This window comes from Lepisosteus platostomus, chromosome 18 (genome assembly GCF_059453375.1).
Source record: "Lepisosteus platostomus isolate fLepPlt1 chromosome 18, fLepPlt1.hap1, whole genome shotgun sequence".
Classification (NCBI taxonomy): domain Eukaryota; kingdom Metazoa; phylum Chordata; class Actinopteri; order Semionotiformes; family Lepisosteidae; genus Lepisosteus; species Lepisosteus platostomus.
The window spans coordinates 5,008,578-5,028,210 of NC_142628.1; the positions used below are offsets into that span (position 1 = coordinate 5,008,578).

Here is a 19,633-nt window from a genome sequence, read left to right on the forward strand (position 1 = left end):
AGGGGGTCTCCATCCAGGCACTGACCAGGCTGACACCTGCTTAGCTTCAGTGTGTTGCAAGGTGATGTGGCTGCTGGCATTGGTTATTAATACCAGTAAAGGTAGAAATAAAGAAGTTATTTAGAAGTTAAGTAGTATAGGCAGCTTAATAACCCTTATAACTGCATGAGTTCTTGCTGAAAGAATGTATTTTTTCGTGGCATACCCTTCCCCAACATGGCTGCAGGAAGTTCATTTGTGAGTGTTGGTTTCCACTGTTGTTGAGCAACTTTTACTTCCTCCCTCCTCAGGTAACTATGAGATGGTGAGCCTTCTGTTAGCGCGTGGGGCTGACCCCATGTTGAGGATACGCGATCCCAATGGTCTGACGTCATCACTTTACGAAGATATGAATTGCTTCAGCCATGCAGCAGCTCATGGACACAGGTGCGGTGCCTTTAGCATCACTGTCTCATCTTTTCTTATTTTGTGGTCAGATGTTTTAAGACGCATTTTTATTGCAAATTCCATCTTTAATCTATTTCTAAAGAAGTCCACGTATCCCTCAGAGCCTACAGTATGTTAAGCACAGTAGGACCTAAAACCAGTGACCCGGTTCTTGACAAATTTGCAAGGTGTTAATAGGAGAAACCTACAAGTTTGTTTCACAGATACAAGTATGAAACGTTGGAGCGTATGCAACCTGACTATCAGGGGATTCATTAACTCCTAACAGTGAAACAAGTTTCCTGTTTTTAGCTAGATGGAGACAATGGTTTCTTCTTATTTGTAATCTTTGTTCGGTTCTCATGGCAACTGGTGCCTGCCTTAGAAAGCCTACATGTGTGACTGCAGTGTCCTTTCTGTCCTGCAGGAACGTGCTGCGGAAGTTGCTGACTCAGCCCCAGCAGGTGAAGCAGGACGTCCTGTCTCTGGAGGAGATCCTGGCGGAGGGAGTGGAGGGGCAGCCCCCCGTTTGCCGTCCTTTCAGTCCCAGCGGGGGGCAGCTCAAGCTGTGCAAGGCCCGCATGAAGGCTCTGCAGGAAGCCACCTACTACAGCGCAGAGCACGGCTACCTGGACGTCACCATGGAGCTGCGCTCACTGGGTAGGTCCTGCTGGCACATGGGCAGCTGGCAGTGCTCAGATCTCCTTCAAGAACTTTTCTTTTCATTTGGAACCACGGGCAAGCAGCAGAAATCATTCTCGTTCCTACTTATTCCATTCATAATCTGTCCGCGGTGCTTATTTTAGACATCTCTTATTGATATTTATAAAACATTCTTCTTGTTGTGACAATAGTGTCTCTATGCATTGAGCCATTTTCTCTTGACTGTCACTTGTTTATGTGCAGATCATTTCCAGCTAATTCTGATACACAGATGCATTTGGTTTGTTAGCCTGTGCATCACTAATGTGGTCATGCTGTTGTCCGTAAGTCATTAAGAATGTTTGAGATTACACACACTCTCCAAGATGCTTTGAGTATATTCACAGCACTTTAGCACAATCCAGATGCAGAGGGGTTGGGGTTTTACTCTAATTTGCTTTAGAAAATGTCATTTTTATTTTGAATTGAAGAGAGTTGTGTTGACAGTACTATGGTAACATCCATATCGTACAGTTATCCATCTGTAGAGGGTAAGCAATGAAGAGCACTCTATATTTCCTGTATTTGCTCATAGGTGTGCCCTGGAAGCTTCATGTGTGGCTGGAGTCTCTGCGGAGCTCCCACCAGCAGTCCAGGACCTCAGTTACCCTGACCCTCCTGCGGGAGTTCGCCACCATCAGGGAAGAGGATTACTGTGAAGAACTGGTCAGCCAAGGCCTACCGCTTATGTTCTCCATCCTCAGGACAAGCAAGGTGAAACCACACACTAAAAAAATATCGGTTTGATGATGGTTTCAGAGAATGTACTGTAGCTGTAGGGCCATGGGGTAGGATAAGCTCCTTGGAAGCAGGATGGTGTACACCAGTTCTCACTACTGTCACTGGCCTCTAGTGGGCACAGAGGGGAAATGTCGAGAGCAGATACAGGTACAGCATGTGGATGTTTTTGGCAAAGTTCGTGAATATTCTTGACGTTTCTTGATTTTTGTGAAACAGCTTAATACATGGATAGTTTTACATTGACAAGGAAGTGACTTTCAAGTGTTTTGAAAAATGGTTATTGAGTGTTTTAGTCATAGTGATTTTGGCTTAACCTGCCTGGCTGAGGGACGACCCTCTGGCCCCTGTACAAGGAAGGGGGGACCCTCAGGAGAGTGGCTAAAGCAAAGGGACTTACCAGCAGTATAGTTTTCTAGAAACTGAAGGAACAGCATCACTGATTACAGTCTAGGACAGCTAAGGCCAATTAAACTTGGCTGCTGCTTTCCCTTCCGAACCTTTGCTGTAAACTCCATTTGAGAAGAGTTTGAAGGTTTTGTGTTTCTTGCTTTAATGTCTCAATGTGTTTTCTTCTTTCTCTTCACCACAGAATGATGCTATTAACCAGCAGCTGGCATCCATCTTCAGTCACTGTTACGGGAAAGGTCCATTACCAATAATTCCTGAAGTCAAGATAACACTTCCAGCCCAATTAGGTAGGGTAAAGTTGTACATCCTCTTTTATTTGAGCAGCAGTGATTATTTTAGCTTTGTGATGCACTGAAAATTACCTGGAATCATATTCTATACATTATAATATTATTATTACATTATTGGTATTAGCATGAAAAAAATGAAGGATGTACAGTCCAGCTCTTTGAGTAAAACATCTTCTAATGAAAGTTTACATTAATTAATTATCAGTGGATTATTTGTGTACATTTATCATTTCTTTAAGTCATATAAATATGGCTTCATTGACCCTTACATCAGTGGGCCATGGAACTATCATTAGCTACTGGAACTATAGGTATTAAAACTTAAAAAAAGTTTATTCATTAACTATTCCCCTGGTTACATTCGGTAAAGTGCTTGTTGAAAACATAAGGAAGCACAAACACCACTATCCTCTAAGGCAATGAACCCCAAATCAATAGAAAAACACAAACTTGGAACTACGGCACAGTGCATTCACCAGGACTTTGTCCTGTGTATTGAGCAGGAGAACTGGAGGCATTTTGCACATAAAGGGTTGTAGGGATATGAAATAAGGTACCCAGCCTTGTCTTCAAAACTGATACTCTGGCTGCTTTCAAGACATACTGTAGTAATCGCAGTTCTATAGTGCCTTTCATCCTGCGTGATCCCACAGTGTTTGATATACAAAATGATACAATACAATAAAACTGTCTGATTTCTCAGAAATTGTGATGACCACTTCAGGATGCCATACAACAATTATGCATTAGCAGCCCTAGGTTTTACACCTGCATGTTGTTAAAATTGCTGTTCAGTATTCTGTTAAAGGACTGATGATCACTTCTCACAGACACTTTGAATACCTTCACTAATGTGTCAGGTGTCTTATTCACATGAAAAAACTTTCTTTCTTGTTTCCACATTTTTAACCTCATTGTCTTTAAGTGTATAAAAGTGAAAGTTTCTGGTCATACTGGTCAGGATCGATTCAGCGTCCCTGCTAGAGCACTGTCTGCACATCATCGCTGATTCAGACCTTAGACCTGCTTTATATCTTTAGCGTTTTACCGATTGCTTGACTGACATGCATAGACTTGCATTGAATGAAATTGTAAGTTACAGTTTTGAAAAGCATCTCTGGGAAACTGGCCATGTGCTTGTATTATTAAACTTCATAATCAGATTGCCATTGCAGACTTTGATGAGATTTCTATTTTCAAACCAGACCCCCATTTCCTGAACAACAAAGAGATGTCTGATGTGACATTCCTGATTGAGGGAAAGCCATTCTATGGTCACAAGGTCCTACTCATGAGCGCCTCTGAAAGGTGAGTGAGAGTCTGCCGTCATTGATAGTGGCTGCTGTGTACTAACCGTGTTACACTCTGGGGCAGGGTATCTTAAACGGGATACAGTATAGGCAGTTATAGGTGAAACCAACTTTTTTTCAGGTAAATATTATTCATTCTATCATTTTAATTTTACAATTTTTATTTTACTGATGTACAAACAAGTGCAAAAAGACACAAGCCATGTAAAAATTAATAACCTTTGTTTTATAAAGCACCTTAACTCGTAAATTATTGCAAGAGGGAAGGTACTCATAGGTGCGTCTTTTTTCCAGTTTTTATTCATTATTTCAAGCATAATTACATTTTCTAGATGTCCGAGGACAAAGTACTGCCCTTTTAAAGTTATTCCCTGTGCTTGATCATTTGCCCACCAGGTTTAAGATTCTGCTGAGTCCCACTGGGTCTGCAGATACCCACAACCGCAAGAACATAGAGATCACTGACGTGAGGTACAGGATATTTGAGGTAATGAGCATAAATTCATTAAAGAAAAAACGTTTGGATTTTTGCTTTCTGTGCTCTTGGTTCTTTCTCCCTTCGATCTGTCTGTTTCTCACCTGAGATGTGGACCCACAATCTCGCAGTTACGAGTCTAAACCCATACTGCTGCTCCACACTGCTGACATTTTAGAGGAAACCTGTTCAAGAGGGGAAAAAAACGATCCTATATAGCATATTTGTTATTAAACCTGGTTGTGATAAATCATTTTCAAAGTAAAAACCTCCGTCTCAAGCAATTTACAGTAAATTTTGATGTTAAATTGACCAAGAGACCAGAACTCATCAAAAGTTCTTGTTTCCAGATGATGATGAAATACTTGTACTGTGGAGGGGCAGAATCACTGCTAGTTCCTGTGTCTGATGTACTAGAGGTGAGAATCCAGCAATACTTTCTCATTTAATGCCTGACAGTTAGAAATTGTGAGAAATGTGGCATTGAACAGCATTCTCAAAGTCTTTGTAAGATTTAACTATGTCATCTATGTCTCCTACAGTATGTAAAAAAGTTTGTGATTAATTGTACTGTATATTACTACAGACTGCAGTATAAAGAGTTAATTTGACAAAGATATACGTACGGTTAGTTCTCACTGTAGTATCAGAAATCAGGGGTATTGGCCAACACTTACTGTATGGACCAATGTTGGCAATGGTCAGTTATCTGAATATCTTATCTGAAATCCAGAAAAGTAACCGTGTGTCCCCGATCTCCAGCTGCTCTCTGCAGCCAGTCTCTTTCAGCTCCCAGCCCTACAGCGCCACTGTGAGGTTATCTGCTGTCAGAACATCACCCTGGAAAATGCAGTCAGCATATATCGTTCAGCCAAGGTACTGTTCCTCTGTCAGAGTGAGTTTTCATATGAATGGAAGAGAAGGAGGGCATGTTTAAACTTCTCAGTCCTTAAATAATCAATGTAATGTTTTAAAATAATCTTAAAATAATGTAATTTGTTTAATCACAAGATGAGGGGCCACATTCTTTGACTTCATTTTAAAATAATGTATTAGACAAGTATTACATTTACTGTAGTAGTACATCTAAATTATAATGTTATTTATTTGTGCATTTAAAAGGGAAGTAGTATTGTTTCAAGTAAAAATTAACAAAAATTTCGAATATTTTTATTTTAACATCAAGAGCATAACTGAAAAAAGTCAGTTCAATTGAATTTACAAAAGCAAAAAGGATTCCAAGTGATTTTTAGTCCAAAAACAATACTAGCCACTTTGACTTTAAAAACCTCTTATACTTTTGAAGTGTTATACCATTGAGAGCCAATGTGCAGATTTTTTTCATTCATACTTAACATTTTTCAGTATGTAAAATGGTAACCTGATGGATGTTTTAAGAATTGTTGAAATTGTAAAAGCAGTAAAACCCATGAAATTCTTCATCAAGTTAGTACTCCACTAGAAGTACAACTTCAGGTAGATAAAAGATTTAATTCAGAAGTACTATGTCGGTATGTAAAACAAATTTTACATTCATCCTTGTTCTCTTGTATCCATTGCTTAGTGAATGTGTCCCACAAAGCCATGTGGGTAGTAATGAACACATACAGTACTATACTATTGAATGAGCCTGTGGTCCAACAGCGTGCACTGGCTACATCTGGCACAGCACTCAACCCCTCTGCTTGTCCTGCATGTGGCCTTAGACAGTTATTTAATTCCGGTACTCTACCTTTAGATTTTAGGTTAAGCTCAAATGATTTCCGACAACTGCTTCATTGGCAAATATGGGAAAACTCTGGAAAACGTTGTGTGGTATTCTGGAAATCACGGTCACCAATGCAAACGTCAAATCTAACTGGACGCTGCTTTTGTGTAGTGTTATGAGAACAGCAGTTAATTACAGTATAGCAGGTACACACCTCTACTAGACAAAGAATGAAAATAAAAAGAATGATTTACAACAATGACATCTTTCACCAGAGAAAATGCTTGGGTTGGAGTGGAGCTCTTAAAAACCTCAGTAAAGGCATTCATCTTTGTACAGTATATTTGCATAACTATCTGCACATGAGGCTTCAGTGCTGGATTTGCGTATTTTATGCAAATGATGCTTTAATTAATCTACATAAACTACATAGACACAGGGGCTCTATATTTAATTATACTGTACAATGTCTTGTTAAAGCATGTTAAGACAAAGAAAAAATGCTTTCTGTTGTGTGAGAAAGGTTTAGGGTGGCAGAAGAAATTATTGATGTGAATATTACTCACTGAGAGCAAAAATAAAAGTCAAAGATGGACATGTTGAGAGAATAATAAAGATTAAGATATACAGTACTACCAACAGTAAATGTATTCATTGTTATGGTTTTGGTTTCATTTTATCTGATAGATAAACATTCCATTGATGTAAATCTAAATAATTTGCAACCTTGCCAATTTTTGCAAGTTCTTTATTTCTGTATCTGTATTCTGTCTCTCATTTGGCTTTGATCAACATAAAGGACTGATAAGAAAAACTAAAACAACAAACACCAGCCTTATTTTGAGGCAGGACACTAAAAGATAAGCAATTTAAAAGTTCACTTAATCGTTTTCTTTTAAAATAGAAGTTGTTTAAGATGAGGCAAAAGGAAAAAGCCAGTCATTCAAACTTCCTCTGTTTTTTTTTGTGCTGTTTGTACAGGTGCACAGCATCACAGAGCTGGCTTTGTTTTGTGAAAGCTACTTCCTGCAGAGCATGGAAGGGCTGGTGGAGCAGGAAGCTTTCAAGACGCAGGTGCTGAATCCAAACAGCAGAGTACAGGGGCGAGAGCCCCTGGAGGACCTAGAGGCCATGCTGGCCAGGAGGATCCGCTCAGTGTACATTACATCTAGAGTGTGAGGGTCTGGGTTGCCATGGAAGCAGGCCAGGCCCAGTGAGAGGGGCAGAGTTTTACCAGGGGCAAAATGGAGAGTGTGACAGGGGACAAGCGGCTGAGGAGTTTGACATCTCGCGTTCATTCCGCTGGTCTCTCTCCCCCAGAGAAGAGAAATGGCACAGCTGATCTGCACCGCATAGAAAAAGAGCTGTAAAGCAGAAATCTTTGGATTGTGCACTGACGCGCCCTTCCCACAGAGCCGCGAGATGACTGGCCGATGTTATTTTTGGAAAATGGTACTAACAGAACTTTGTTAAAGTGGGAATGGATTTTTTTTTATTCCAAGCAGATCCTTAATATTTATTTAACAGTGAGAGAGCTCTTGGTTAGCTCTCGGGTTAGGTTCCAGGCAAATAATTTTGGCGTTGAGCTGGTTCACGTCTGACCTATTTAAACTGTCACTTCAATTTTTGTAACTCATGAGCCTTCCTGCCAAATTAGTTCTCTTGAGTAAAATATGAATAGAAGCAAACTGAACATAATTTAATATTTTATGAGTTATCAGTCGCACAATATTTGCAGACGTCTATAACTAAAGGTTCTGTGTAAATAATGTTTGCCAAGAGCGAATTGCAAGTAACCTTGAGTTGTATGTAAAATACTGCCACAAAATGTATACAGTCACTGCCTTTGAATGTTTGAAAGACATACACATTGAATGACCGTAGCATTAATTAATGTTATACAGAGTGTAAAGAGTAGATTATACATTCCAATAGTTACTGAATATATAATGTAGAAATCTGAACATATTGCATTTGAACTGCAGACAAAGGTCTCTCCTAGTATCAAATGGAATATGCAAACTGTAGCACTGTGTGGGTCTACGATGGTGTGCCTTAAATAAAATGTTGCTGGAATACTGTGGTTAATATAATGTGCACATAATCACCGAAACAACATTCATCAACTGTTCCACTTTTAACATTTCACAATTATCATTAGAATTAAATGCAAACATTGTTTAATTATCATCATTTTATTTATAATTGAAATAGTTATAATGGAATATTTCATTAACAATAATACTGTTCATGAAAAATCATACTGCCCTGCAATGGACTGTCTATCCCAAAGTGTATCTGGCCGTGCATCCATTACTTACTGGGGTCTCCCACAACCCTGAAGTGGATTAAGCGTTAGAAAGTGGGCGGATGGATAAAGTCATACACTAGAGCTCAGTGGGATTGATACATGAAATTAGCGCATTCACTCGCTTTCTGATCACTGCATCCGATTCAGAGTCTTGAGGAAGCTGTTGCTTATCCCGTCAAGCAAGAGGCACAAGGCAGGGCACACCCTCGCTGGGACGCCAGTCCACACACTACACCAGGGCCAGTTCCCCCAGAAGCCAATTAACCTACCAGCATGTCTTTTCTTTTTTCGGAAGATATAGGTCCTAAATATTGTAGATGAGTGAAGGGAAAATAAAGTGTGATTTACACGCATTTAATTTACATCTTGCCTGCTGGAGTGCCAGTGTCAAAAAGCATAATCTAAAAAGATCGGATCAGTCCTCTGATTTTTCCAAAAAGTCACATATGCATCATAGGTATAATTGCATTATATAAGAATGAATGTAAATGCATTTATTTATTTACAGTTTAGCCTTTTGTATTACAGAGGTGTTTTTTTCCCAACATGAGATTTTTATCTGAGAAATATGGCTTGAGTTCCCATCTTCAAACGTTCATTTTTCAAAACTGGGAGAACTAAATATTTAATAGTTGAAACATAGGGTCATTTAACAGATCTCTTTTACTTTTTTTTGTACAGCTGTACTGCAGCCTTTTCTTTTCAAGGGCTTGCTTGCCAGGTATTGTATGTCAGCTCTGCTAATAGTTATGCTTATACTCAGTAGAAAAATTAAAGGAGCAAGTAAATGAAACCATATAAACTGAGCTGAACACATATGAAAAATATAACAAATATTAAAAACTTTAAAAATAAATGTATAATATCTAATTCTTACACCTGAATCCCCTTTAAATAAACACCCTCCTATTTTAAATTAGTTTGACAAAATTAGTGCCATTAGAACATACTGTACAAACTCCATACAGACAGCACTCCAGGTCCAGCACTGAACCCAGGGCCCCAGCACTACAAGTTAGTAATGCGAACCACTGTACCACCCATTTAGAGCAAAATATAAAAATACCTAGTGCCAACAGCTCCCTCTTGTGTGCGGAACCTAGAAACCAGAAATAATCTCCCGTTCCTGGCTACTGTACCTTACCTTTTTATTTATTTAATAGCAGATCAGAGATCACAAAGATCCAAAGTCTTGCAGGATTAAGGTTAGACTTAAAGTGGCAATGAATAGAGATCTGGAAAGCACGTTAATGCCTTCTACTTAAGAAATGATTGAACAAGTTAAAGAATAGGTTTGGAAACCAATTAGACGCACTCATAATAAGGGATAATTGATCTTACTAAAGCAAAAACAAAATCTAGAAAAGGAACAGATCATTTTTATATTTCAGGAAGGCAGGACAATTAGAACATAAAAAATATCATAAAACAATAGGTTATAAAATGCAGTCTTGCTTGTTTGGTTGCTAGAGGATAATTCATCTGAGGATCTGAGTTTTTTTTTTATCCAGAAGTGATTAATTAATACCGTACATGAGGTGAAGGAGGCAGTGCATAAACATCAGTATTCTGAGGTTGTTGGAAACTCTAACAAGATCATATTTGAAACCAGTGACAGAATGCAGAAAAAAATGTAAACAAATAAGCTAATCACTCCCAAGCATCAATTAGCAGAAGTGTTTAAGGGACCAGCTCTATCAAAAACGAACAGAAGTAAGTTCTAGCCTGGACACAACAATGCAAAGTACAGCAGTAAGAAAATGAAGAGTTTGTAGCAGTACAGAGGAACCATTAAAAAAAGGTCATAACTATCAAAATAGGTGCCTTATCTGCTGCTATCATTTATAAACTTTGACCGTGCGGCCATTAGAGTAGACTGAAAATTGTTTTATGTTCTAATTAAGCTACATTTCTAACTTTGTTGCGTTTGTTTGTGGGAAATGCTTTAGTTTGATGTCAATTATTTTGGTATTAAGCAAAAACTAGTTACTGTATAATAAATACACATGACTTCTTTTGAGTCTTTTCTGAAATAATTGGCAACACATGGATTTTGGGACGACAGAGGGTGTGTCCAGAATTTCAGTTCTTTAGATGGAACGTATTCACGACAAGTCAATATCACGCAGCCATACATGTCAAACAATCAGCCCTCTTTACATTCGTCTCCAGTGTCCCTCCTCCACCCCATGTGCACCTCGCAGCTGCTCCTCGATTCACTCTCTGAGCAGGGCTCAAACCCCCCTGTCCTGTGGCCACGGTAAGACAAAACGCATCCCACCAGATACTCCCATATTATCCTCTTAACAAGAACTATCATCATCGTCACAACGCATCTAATTCTTGGATGTTGCTGTCCATAGTGAGATAGAGTTAATGCAGTATTACCGGCGCTTTAGGTCTAATTTGGCTGAAGCCACTGCCAAATTTACTGTGCGATGCGATACTGTGTTTTAATGCTTTAATCAGCGCGATACTGTATGTGTCAAATATACTGCAGGGAATCGTGAGCTCACAGGCCCTGTGCAGAAAGTAAGCGATTCAATTTGAATTTAGTCTTCGCTTATTTTGCAAGGCTCGTCATCCATTAGAGCAATGGCAATAAACTCCAAAAGAGGGCAGCAGAAGTTCAAGAAAAAATGAATGTAACATTTCCTTCAATGCAAATTTTAATTAACCTTTATATATATTCGTGTAATGAATGACAAATTAAAATACCATGCGTAAAAATTAATACAACGATAAAATTATGTATAAATGATATATAGCATGCAAATCGGTCATAATTACATAAATGTTAAATGTACGACACGACCACGATATCATACATCTTGGGCATTACCGTTCTTAAAATGTAAACTGCGAATGAGTATTAGAAAAGTCTTTAAACGGGAATTGGACACTCAAACCGTAAGGATCAAATTGTCCATGTGAGATTTGCATACTACGCCTCCTAAAATAATACCATACAAAAACATTTTCTAAGATTTGGTTCAATTAAAGTATTCCCTAAATCGTACCAGTTATTAAACATCCAGTCTTGTTAAACAAGGAGTATGCGATTCAAGTGTTTATTAAGGTAGCTGTAGTTTATGGACAGAAGATTTTACCGAGGTTGCAACAAAGGGATAATAGGTGATTTATAATTCAGATGTTGCAACTTTAATTTTGAAGTTAAATATATTTTTAGAAAAAAACGCAGCAACGCTAACATAAAGCATTAAGCAATCATCAAAGGCTTTAACATGTACCCTGAGGAGACTTAAGATACAAAAACTACATGCACTTTAATTGTTTAAAACATTCGTTCAATAAGTAGCCTAGGTGTACAACTGTAGATGTACAGGTGATAAATGTTTTGTCATACAATCATATTTCTCTTAAAAACAGTCAATGTTACTTGGAGATTTCTGTATACAATTTAGATCCATTTAATACACGGATAGTATTGTAACGCTTACGGCCGACAGGGCGCTGTGTAAGAGCCGGCGTACCAGAGCGGGTGACGTCACCGCCCTTCCCTGTGATAGCAGGACCACAGCTACTGGGCTGTGGAGAGATCTCTCTTTGGCTCACGGGGCTAGGTCGCTGCAGAGAGACGCGGAAGTCCCGGGTTCGAGCCTCCAGTCGGGATGGGGCCGACCAGATGCGGCAAGGGCGCCCGCCTGAGCCCCCGTTGCGTTACAGTATCAAAAGTGCAGGTATTAAAAACCTACCACATTTTAAAAACAAAGGCAAAATTATTTCATTTCATCATGATACTAAACATACTTGCTTTCTCGATTGGTAAAAACAGTTTCAGATATAAATGTGAGGTGCGTAGCAAACATTACAATAATAACAATCCTTATTATAATAAAGTTACTGATTGTCGTTTCTTGGCTTGACGCGCACAGAAGCGTTTCTTTTTCTCACGGAACTCTTTAGCGAATGTGAGTCAAGAAGCTTGACCCTCGGAAGATTTCCCTCTTCTTCAAGTTTTTTAGCGCAGCAGCTGGGAGTTGGTACTTTCACCGTGTTTCCGAACTTGGAGTAATCCACAGAGTACCTACCCTCTTCCTCAGAGATAACGGGTACAAATCGTCGTCCCCACAGGATTTCATCTGGCAAGTAAGACGTTCGAGCTTGGGTCGTGATGCCAGTGGTTTCTACCACCCCTTCCAATATTAAAATCACCTCCAAATCTTCGTTGTGCAAATCGCTGGCAGAGATCTCATACAGAGGGCTATTTTTGTCAATGACGTGGCATATTATGAGTGGGGATACCAGGAAAATGCCGTTTGTCCCAATTGGGTTTTCCATTTGGATATCTATCTGTTCGAGGGGGACCACCTCCCCTTCTGCTGTAGTGGTCCTCCTCACTACTTGCATTTTAATGGTAGCACTAATGATCATGCTCTTCCTCAAATCCCCTACTCGAGTCATTAGGCAGAGCTTGTTATTCCGGACTGCAATGACAGCGTGCTTGCTGAAAATGAGCGTCTCTGCTCGCCGATGGGCTTGAGCAGTCTTCATGAAGATGCAGCCCAGCATGATGGCGTTGATAACCAGACCTACGATGTTTTGAATGATCAGAGTCAGAATGGCTGATGGGCATTCTTCCGTAATCATTCGCCCCCCGAAGCCGATGGTCACCTGCACTTCGATTGAGAACAGGAAAGCCGAAGAGAAAGAGTGAATACTGGTCACACACGGGACAAAGCTGTCGCTTTTCTGGTCCAGATCCCCATGTGCAAAAGCTATAAGCCACCAAATCATAGCGAACAGTAGCCAACTGCATAGGAAAGACATCGTAAATATTATAAGAGTATGTAGCCATTTTAAATCTACTAAGGTGGTGAAAACGTCCTGCAAAAACCGTCCTTGTTCTCGGATGTTCGTGTGTGCCACATTGCAAGTCCCATTCTTTGCCACAAAACGAGCTTTCCTCTGCTTGGCTCGGTACCTGGGTTGCGAGACATCCTCCGCTAAACGCGTGAGAACAAAATCTTCAGGTATAATTCCTTTTCTGGACAACATAGCGCTCCCATACTATAGATCAGAACCCTTGCTGTGAAGAAATTCGGTCCATTGGTCTTTCTTACAGTATGCTCCACAGTATTTCCAAATCGAGACGGCAAGAAACGGGCCGAGAAGCAGCTGACCGCCGAGTGCGATCACCGGCTCCTGGGGGCACTGCTTACATTGCCCGATCAGGCGCTGTGAAGCTCCGACATTCCCGGGAGCCGAGTCCTCGCATTTCACAATCGCATCTGCCCATGCCTGTCATCCGCGCTTGCAACCGGATAGCTGCGGCACTGTTTGTGTCTGAGACACACCGACCAGCGCATACTGCAGGCTGGACCGTTTGTAAATAAAGTAGCCCGTTACCAGCTCCGAGCGATTTAAATCGTCACCACCTTCAGGAGAAGTAACGATTCCATAACAAAGACTAAAATAAAACCGAAGCCCATCACGACAGACTGTGCCGACTATGCCTGCAGAGTGCGATGCTGCAGTCTGGCTGAGTTCGCCTGCATTCAGGAAAGTACTGTAGCTAGAAGCGGTGAGGCATTCCGGTGCGATTTGAGAAGGCGTTCTTTGCTGACAAGGCTTTCCAAAGAAGTCTTGCATGGGATGCCGTTCTAATTCATTAAACAATAAAAATAGAAAACTTCGTCTTATAGAGGTCCGTTATTCATTTCAAAAACCATTAAAAAAAATACGATGTTTGTATTTGAAGACAAAGTACAGTATAATACGATACATTGACAGCGATTTAGGATTAACACGTTTTTAGTAATAAAACTAATTCTCTTTGCATCTTTTCTACTACTGCTAGCTTTGGGCTTAAACTCGCGTACTGTATAGCGATATTCAACAGAAACCATGATTTTTTAAATACACCATAAAAAACAGAATTGTTATTTTGTAGAACGAATGCGTCTTGTACTCCGTTAATATACTTCTCTTGGTATTTATGAACTTGACATGATCGTTTTGCACGTCTTTAATTTTAGGAACAAAAGAGTGACCCGTTTAATCAAACTGCACTATGTACGCACTGGAATGCCACTAGCACAAAAATCGGAGGAAAATGGTCCTTAGTCAGTCAGTCAGTCCAGCATCATCTTCTGAAAGGCTAATACTGTACAGCATGTTCAGTAATGCAGAGGTCAATATACTATGTGTGGCTCACTGTTACATTATATGCCACATACAGTACTTAAGTATAAGCATTGTTTGTATCATCATCTACTGTACAGTACCTCCAAAACAGGTGAGGTTCAAAACACTGAATACTTCTAATTGATGATGATCTTGCCAGGTTTCTAAAGTAGGGAAACTTTACAAATAATTAAAAAAGATCTCTTTTCATAAAGAGTTTGTATCAAGTGTTCCATAAACTGAAAAGTGAGGCACATTACAAAGTTGGGCTATATTTTAAAAATTGCACTGCAATAACCACCTACAGGCAGCCTTCTTTTCAGTGAGACCACTACACTACGTGAAGACAAACCCCCATTTACTACCATTCCCTGAAACCAGATGATCCCATTGCAGAACGCAGAGTATCAAACTATCCACAGTTCATTCATGGGAGAGCACTTATGTTGTCAGAAGCATGGCATGACATTAGTAGGATCACTATTAATAGGATCCACGTGAGATACTTTCTTTTCTATTTCGGTAAACTTGCACAGACATGGAACACCACTTCGTATATTTAGGTTTCCTTCAAGAGATAATTAAACTGATATTTCACAATAATGCAAATATTCCAAAACCACAGGCTAATAGACTATTTTATAGGGCAGCAAGGGGCAAAAAATACAGTACATGCACACAGCTCAATTATACTCAGTATTCACTGACAGCCTGCCTGGGATACTGACATAGATGAAGTTGCATTGTTATATAATAGGAAAAAAAAAAAGGTTTATTCCATGCTGAAAATAGAAGAAAATAAACACAGCATGGAATAAACCTTTACTTGTTCCTTTGCAGCCTACACATGATGATGCAGCTCCAGTACCTACTTGAAAAACGTGTATAATATTCCATGAAGTCTTGGTTGGTTTAGTGGGCTTCATTGTAATCAGTCTATTGTTGTAATTTTGTATATTTCCTGCTATATAATCTGTGCCAGCTGTTTATATTTTCAGAGAATTAAACATTTGTTTCATCTCAGCAAGGGTGGTATTTAAAAGAGAAAATAAAAAACTGTTATAAAATAAGCATGCTAATCAAAAGAATTTGATGTTAAATAAGTATTAGTCAGGGAACAAAAAAGCCTGAAAATTTGTTAGCATTTGAGAATCCATAAAAACATCTGATACTCTTATTAATATTTAACAGGAGTATGACAAACTAAAACAATCATTTTCTGTTAAAAAACATACCTCAGATTGAATACTCCTCTCCTTGACTGGTCTTGTGTTCTATTTTTGTAGGAAGGCTGGAATGTTTCTCCAAACAAACCTGAGGTTATTGCTATCAAGCTCTGAATTTAAAGCAATTTAATTTGTTTGTTAGTAGAAGTCACAATCTGTAATCTCGATGAGTACTGCCATTCAGGAAGAGCCCTGGTTTGCATTCCAAAAAGGCAAAGCAACTGGAGACCAACAATCAAGCAGTACACCTGGGAACTGGTGAATCTAAAACAGCTGTGGTCACCCCACACTGCCATGGCAACCTTTAACGAGCCTCTGCCCTGTCAGGCCCGATGGAAATTGGCTGGACCTTTTTTTTTTTTTTTTTTTTTTGGAAGCACTATGTGGTCAGTATTTTGTGCTTCTGAAAGGTTTTTCAAGTGAAAGTATGAACTTAACAGGCACAGGGATTAAACACTTTGTAATTTCTTGCCCTCCTGGTTTCTTTGTGATGTATGGTGAGGTGGCTGTCATTATCCAAATCAAAAACAGCAGAGGAGATCTAAAAGAGCATTTGTCTTGTTGTCTAATGGTATCTACACAATATGAAGAAAAAGTGGTCAATGCAGATTTTAATGGTAATTTTTATTAAAGAATTAGTTTATTTACAGATGTACACAATTGTATAAAACTAATTAATACAGCAGTACAATTGCACTTCAGAGTTCTATAGTGTTTTTCTTCTTATTTATCTGCTTGGACAAAAGAAGCAAAGACACTGTCTTCATGCTCTAACAGGACGTCAGGCTTGTCATATTCCAAAATGATTCCTCGCTTCATAACTATAACCAAGTCTGCATTCAGGATTGTATGTACACGGTGCTGCAAGAAAAGGAAATATAGCTTAGATATAATTTCTTCCTTGAAAAAAAACTTTGACTCCACAAAAAATATTTTTATTTTACTTAAGAATACGTTTACTTAATTCTCTGCAGTACATAATGCATCTTCTAGTCTGCTAACTGTAATAAGTCTTTTCTTTGTGTTTTGGATGCTAATCCTTTATATTACGGTTCTGATATGTACAGTTATCCACATCCTGATGAAAAGGCAGTCTTGATTTAATTTCAAGCAGGGTAGGAAATGAAGAATTAACTTATGAGATTAATTTTTAAATCCCCCTTGATAAACAAACAGATACAACTTCCACTGAGTTCTTCATTACAAAGGGGTTGATTTAAAATGTGGAATTGACAATTGTTGCATATTTTAACGTAACTATTGTGACTTACCACCACATATACTCTATATTGAACAGAGAGTGAGCATGTGCCCCGAACCATTCATCATTATCTGATGCCGCCACAAGCTCATAGTAAAAGCAGGCTGGGAAAACTTCAGTCAACAGCAGGCCATAAGGATCCAGAGACACGTAGCCAATTGTGTACAGCTGCTTAGAGAATCCTGGCCACAGCTGGCTAAAGGTGTCGCACTCAGGTCTGAACCACTAAACTCTCCACCTGTAGTCCAGGTGAGCACCTTTATCATTCAGCCATTTACAAGATCCATAAAAACCTTTAGTCAAACTAGACAAATGCAGTAGAATTTTACAGCACACAAGTGTGGAAAATGGAAAAAAATCCCACACACTGTATCAAGCTTTTTTTTTAATAGAAAAACGTTACTTTCCAGAACAGAACAAGGAGATTGCTGATGGTACTTACTGCTATGGTAACCACAGTTCTGTCAGCAAATGCTGTCATCACAACTTTCTGTAAGATGTTCTCCTATGAGAACAGAAGCAAAAATAAGGTTTGAGACCAGAGGTAGAAATAGTTGTTTATGTAATGTATTAGGTATTAGAACAGGAATTCCAAAAACCTGTCCTGGAGAGCTGGCCTGTAGGTTTCCCAGTACAACTCTATCTAATTAATTAGTTTTACAGATTCCAATTTTTCAGCCACTGCTGATGTAAAGAGATCTACAGCATAAAACCTTCACAGATGCAGCTCCCCAGAACTGCTGGAACCAGCTGTTGTGAGTTATTAAAAACAATGTTGTCTGATGTGGTAAAATCAAAGGTGACAGATTACAAAAGCAAAGGCAATACATGAAAGCTCACTTGGACTGATAAAAAGTCACAAAGTGAGAAGACACATGAAACTTGGCAGGCTAGGTGGTGTCATGCAATTTAAAAAAAAACAGGAATTCTCAACTGAATTGTGTAATTCTGTGATTCTGGACAAATATACTAATGCACTTATGACTTAATAATTGCAAATCAATATTAACGTTCTGTTGATAAATAATTCATGGTTTTTATTACATATTAAGGATTTGATAGGGAGATTTACATGGCACCTGACTGCACTGAGCTGTCCATTGTACTGAAATGTCATCATTGTCTTTTATGTAATGGACTTCACACAATAGATACAAAATATTACTAAACTGAGAAACAGCTATGCAGTCCCTGACAATAGCAATGCATATAGTACATTACTACTGCAAATAAAGGTGTATATAGCTCAGTTTTTTTATTTAGTGGCCCTTTCTACTTCTTGGTAGTTCTTAATCTGTGATCTCAAGGTGATTAAAAACATAAGTACAATGAGTGTCTTTGCTGGCTATAATAAAATTGACATTGATATTAGAATTTCATTTTTTGTTTCAAATGCTGTACTGTACAGTATATTTGCTATAGAGTACTAGAATATGAATTGATCCTAATTTCTTTATATTTTGCATACATATTTATATTAAATTATTATTAAGTGCACGGTTATCAGGACTTTGCTCTGTGTTTGTTAGGAATGACAAAAACCTGATGGAGTGACTAATAAAAAGCCAAGTTTAGTACCCAGACAGTTCTAGTAGCTATTAGTACTAGACAGTAGGTCCCGTAAGAGTGATTAATGTCTATTCCATGTAATTATTCATTACACAATAGCATTATTTCCAGTTCAGAAGCGCCTTCACAAAGTATAAACCTTAGATGAAACTCTACAAATTGCAAACCCCAAGAGCTTGCACTTTTAATTTACAGAGTAGAGATTTTAAAGCTTTTGACATTGTTTTGAGAAAAAAAAGGAAGGTCTTTCAGCACGCTGCTGAATAGAAGGCCTTTTTAGGAAGTTACTTGGCATTAAAGCCTGCGGGCTCTTTTCTTACCGTGGCCATGTCTATAGACGCAGTGGCTTCATCCATGATCAAAATGCTGCTCTTCCGCACAAATGCTCGTGCCAAGCAGAACAGCTGACGTTGCCCCAGGCTGAAGTTCTCTCCTCCTTCCGTCACCATTGCATCTACACCACAATGCAGCCATTAGAATGAGCTCTGCAGCTAGTGGCCAGACTTCATCTAAAACTAGTCAAAGACTGGACTTTTAATTTGAGTTTTTCCGAAATGACCAACAGAAAAATCTGTAACATCCACATGGCTTTCAACTCAGCATCACAAAAACTGAATTCAAAATACTTTTGATACAATCACACTTACTCATGCAACAACAAAAAAAAACATTAAACAGTAGGTTACCCAGGTAAAAAAATTAGGAATTACAACGATGGAATGTTCTGAAAGAATGCTACTTTGCATGCTTTCCTAAAATGTAGTGATTTCTTGATCTATGTTTAATCCCCGGTAATGTAAATACATACAGTGATGTACAGTAAATACTGCATTCAAATGCATCATATCTTTGCAGCAAGTCAAAACCAAAAGGACTCTCTAATTCTCGCAGTTATAACGCATTTCCAGTGTTGCAGAAGCTTACAGTACATGCACTAAAGACTATGATATATACAAAAATGTTATGCATTCTCTACATTATCCAAAATAATAACCAGTCTGGAACAGAGATTTAAAATCCAGACTGGTGCTGTTCAGGTCAGCTCAGGGGACTAGGAGG

The 19,633-nt window shown here is 38.9% G+C and overlaps 3 protein-coding genes across 5 annotated transcripts in view; 1 reads left to right on the forward strand and 2 right to left on the reverse strand.

Moving 5' to 3' along the window:
- The window catches only part of abtb2b (ankyrin repeat and BTB domain containing 2b), a 49,369-nt gene extending 41,233 nt beyond the window's left edge, over window positions 1-8,136 (forward strand). Inside the window, exons 9-17 of the mRNA XM_088610980.1 lie at window positions 291-426; window positions 854-1,086; window positions 1,664-1,842; window positions 2,459-2,564; window positions 3,773-3,875; window positions 4,274-4,364; window positions 4,703-4,771; window positions 5,115-5,228; window positions 7,042-8,136. Of these exons, the coding sequence (XP_088467106.1) occupies window positions 291-426; window positions 854-1,086; window positions 1,664-1,842; window positions 2,459-2,564; window positions 3,773-3,875; window positions 4,274-4,364; window positions 4,703-4,771; window positions 5,115-5,228; window positions 7,042-7,239 (1,229 nt within the window). The 3' untranslated portion in view covers window positions 7,240-8,136. The remainder of the gene's footprint in view (window positions 1-290; window positions 427-853; window positions 1,087-1,663; window positions 1,843-2,458; window positions 2,565-3,772; window positions 3,876-4,273; window positions 4,365-4,702; window positions 4,772-5,114; window positions 5,229-7,041) is intronic.
- A 3,926-nt stretch (window positions 8,137-12,062) lies between these two features.
- On the reverse strand, window positions 12,063-13,910 carry kcnj11 (potassium inwardly rectifying channel subfamily J member 11). The gene has a single exon (XM_088610981.1). The coding sequence runs from the start codon at window positions 13,388-13,390 to the stop codon at window positions 12,233-12,235; it is 1,158 nt and encodes a 385-aa protein (XP_088467107.1). The 5' UTR covers window positions 13,391-13,910; the 3' UTR covers window positions 12,063-12,232.
- Window positions 13,911-16,349: 2,439 nt separating this feature from the next.
- abcc8 (ATP binding cassette subfamily C member 8) overlaps window positions 16,350-19,633 on the reverse strand; it is a 57,567-nt gene continuing 54,283 nt past the window's right edge. For all 3 annotated transcript variants that reach the window (XM_088611063.1, XM_088611062.1, XM_088611065.1), the window contains exons 38-40: window positions 18,895-19,028; window positions 17,448-17,510; window positions 16,350-16,605 (exon numbers count right to left, since the gene is read on the reverse strand). In XM_088611063.1, the coding sequence (XP_088467189.1) occupies window positions 16,468-16,605; window positions 17,448-17,510; window positions 18,895-19,028 (335 nt within the window). In that variant the 3' untranslated portion in view covers window positions 16,350-16,467. The remainder of the gene's footprint in view (window positions 16,606-17,447; window positions 17,511-18,894; window positions 19,029-19,633) is intronic.

Bases quoted from the DNA above. Each gene is read 5' to 3' on its own strand.
- kcnj11 (XM_088610981.1), bottom strand. From the start codon at position 13,390: ATGTTGTCCAGAAAAGGAATTATACCTGAAGATTTTGTTCTCACGCGT.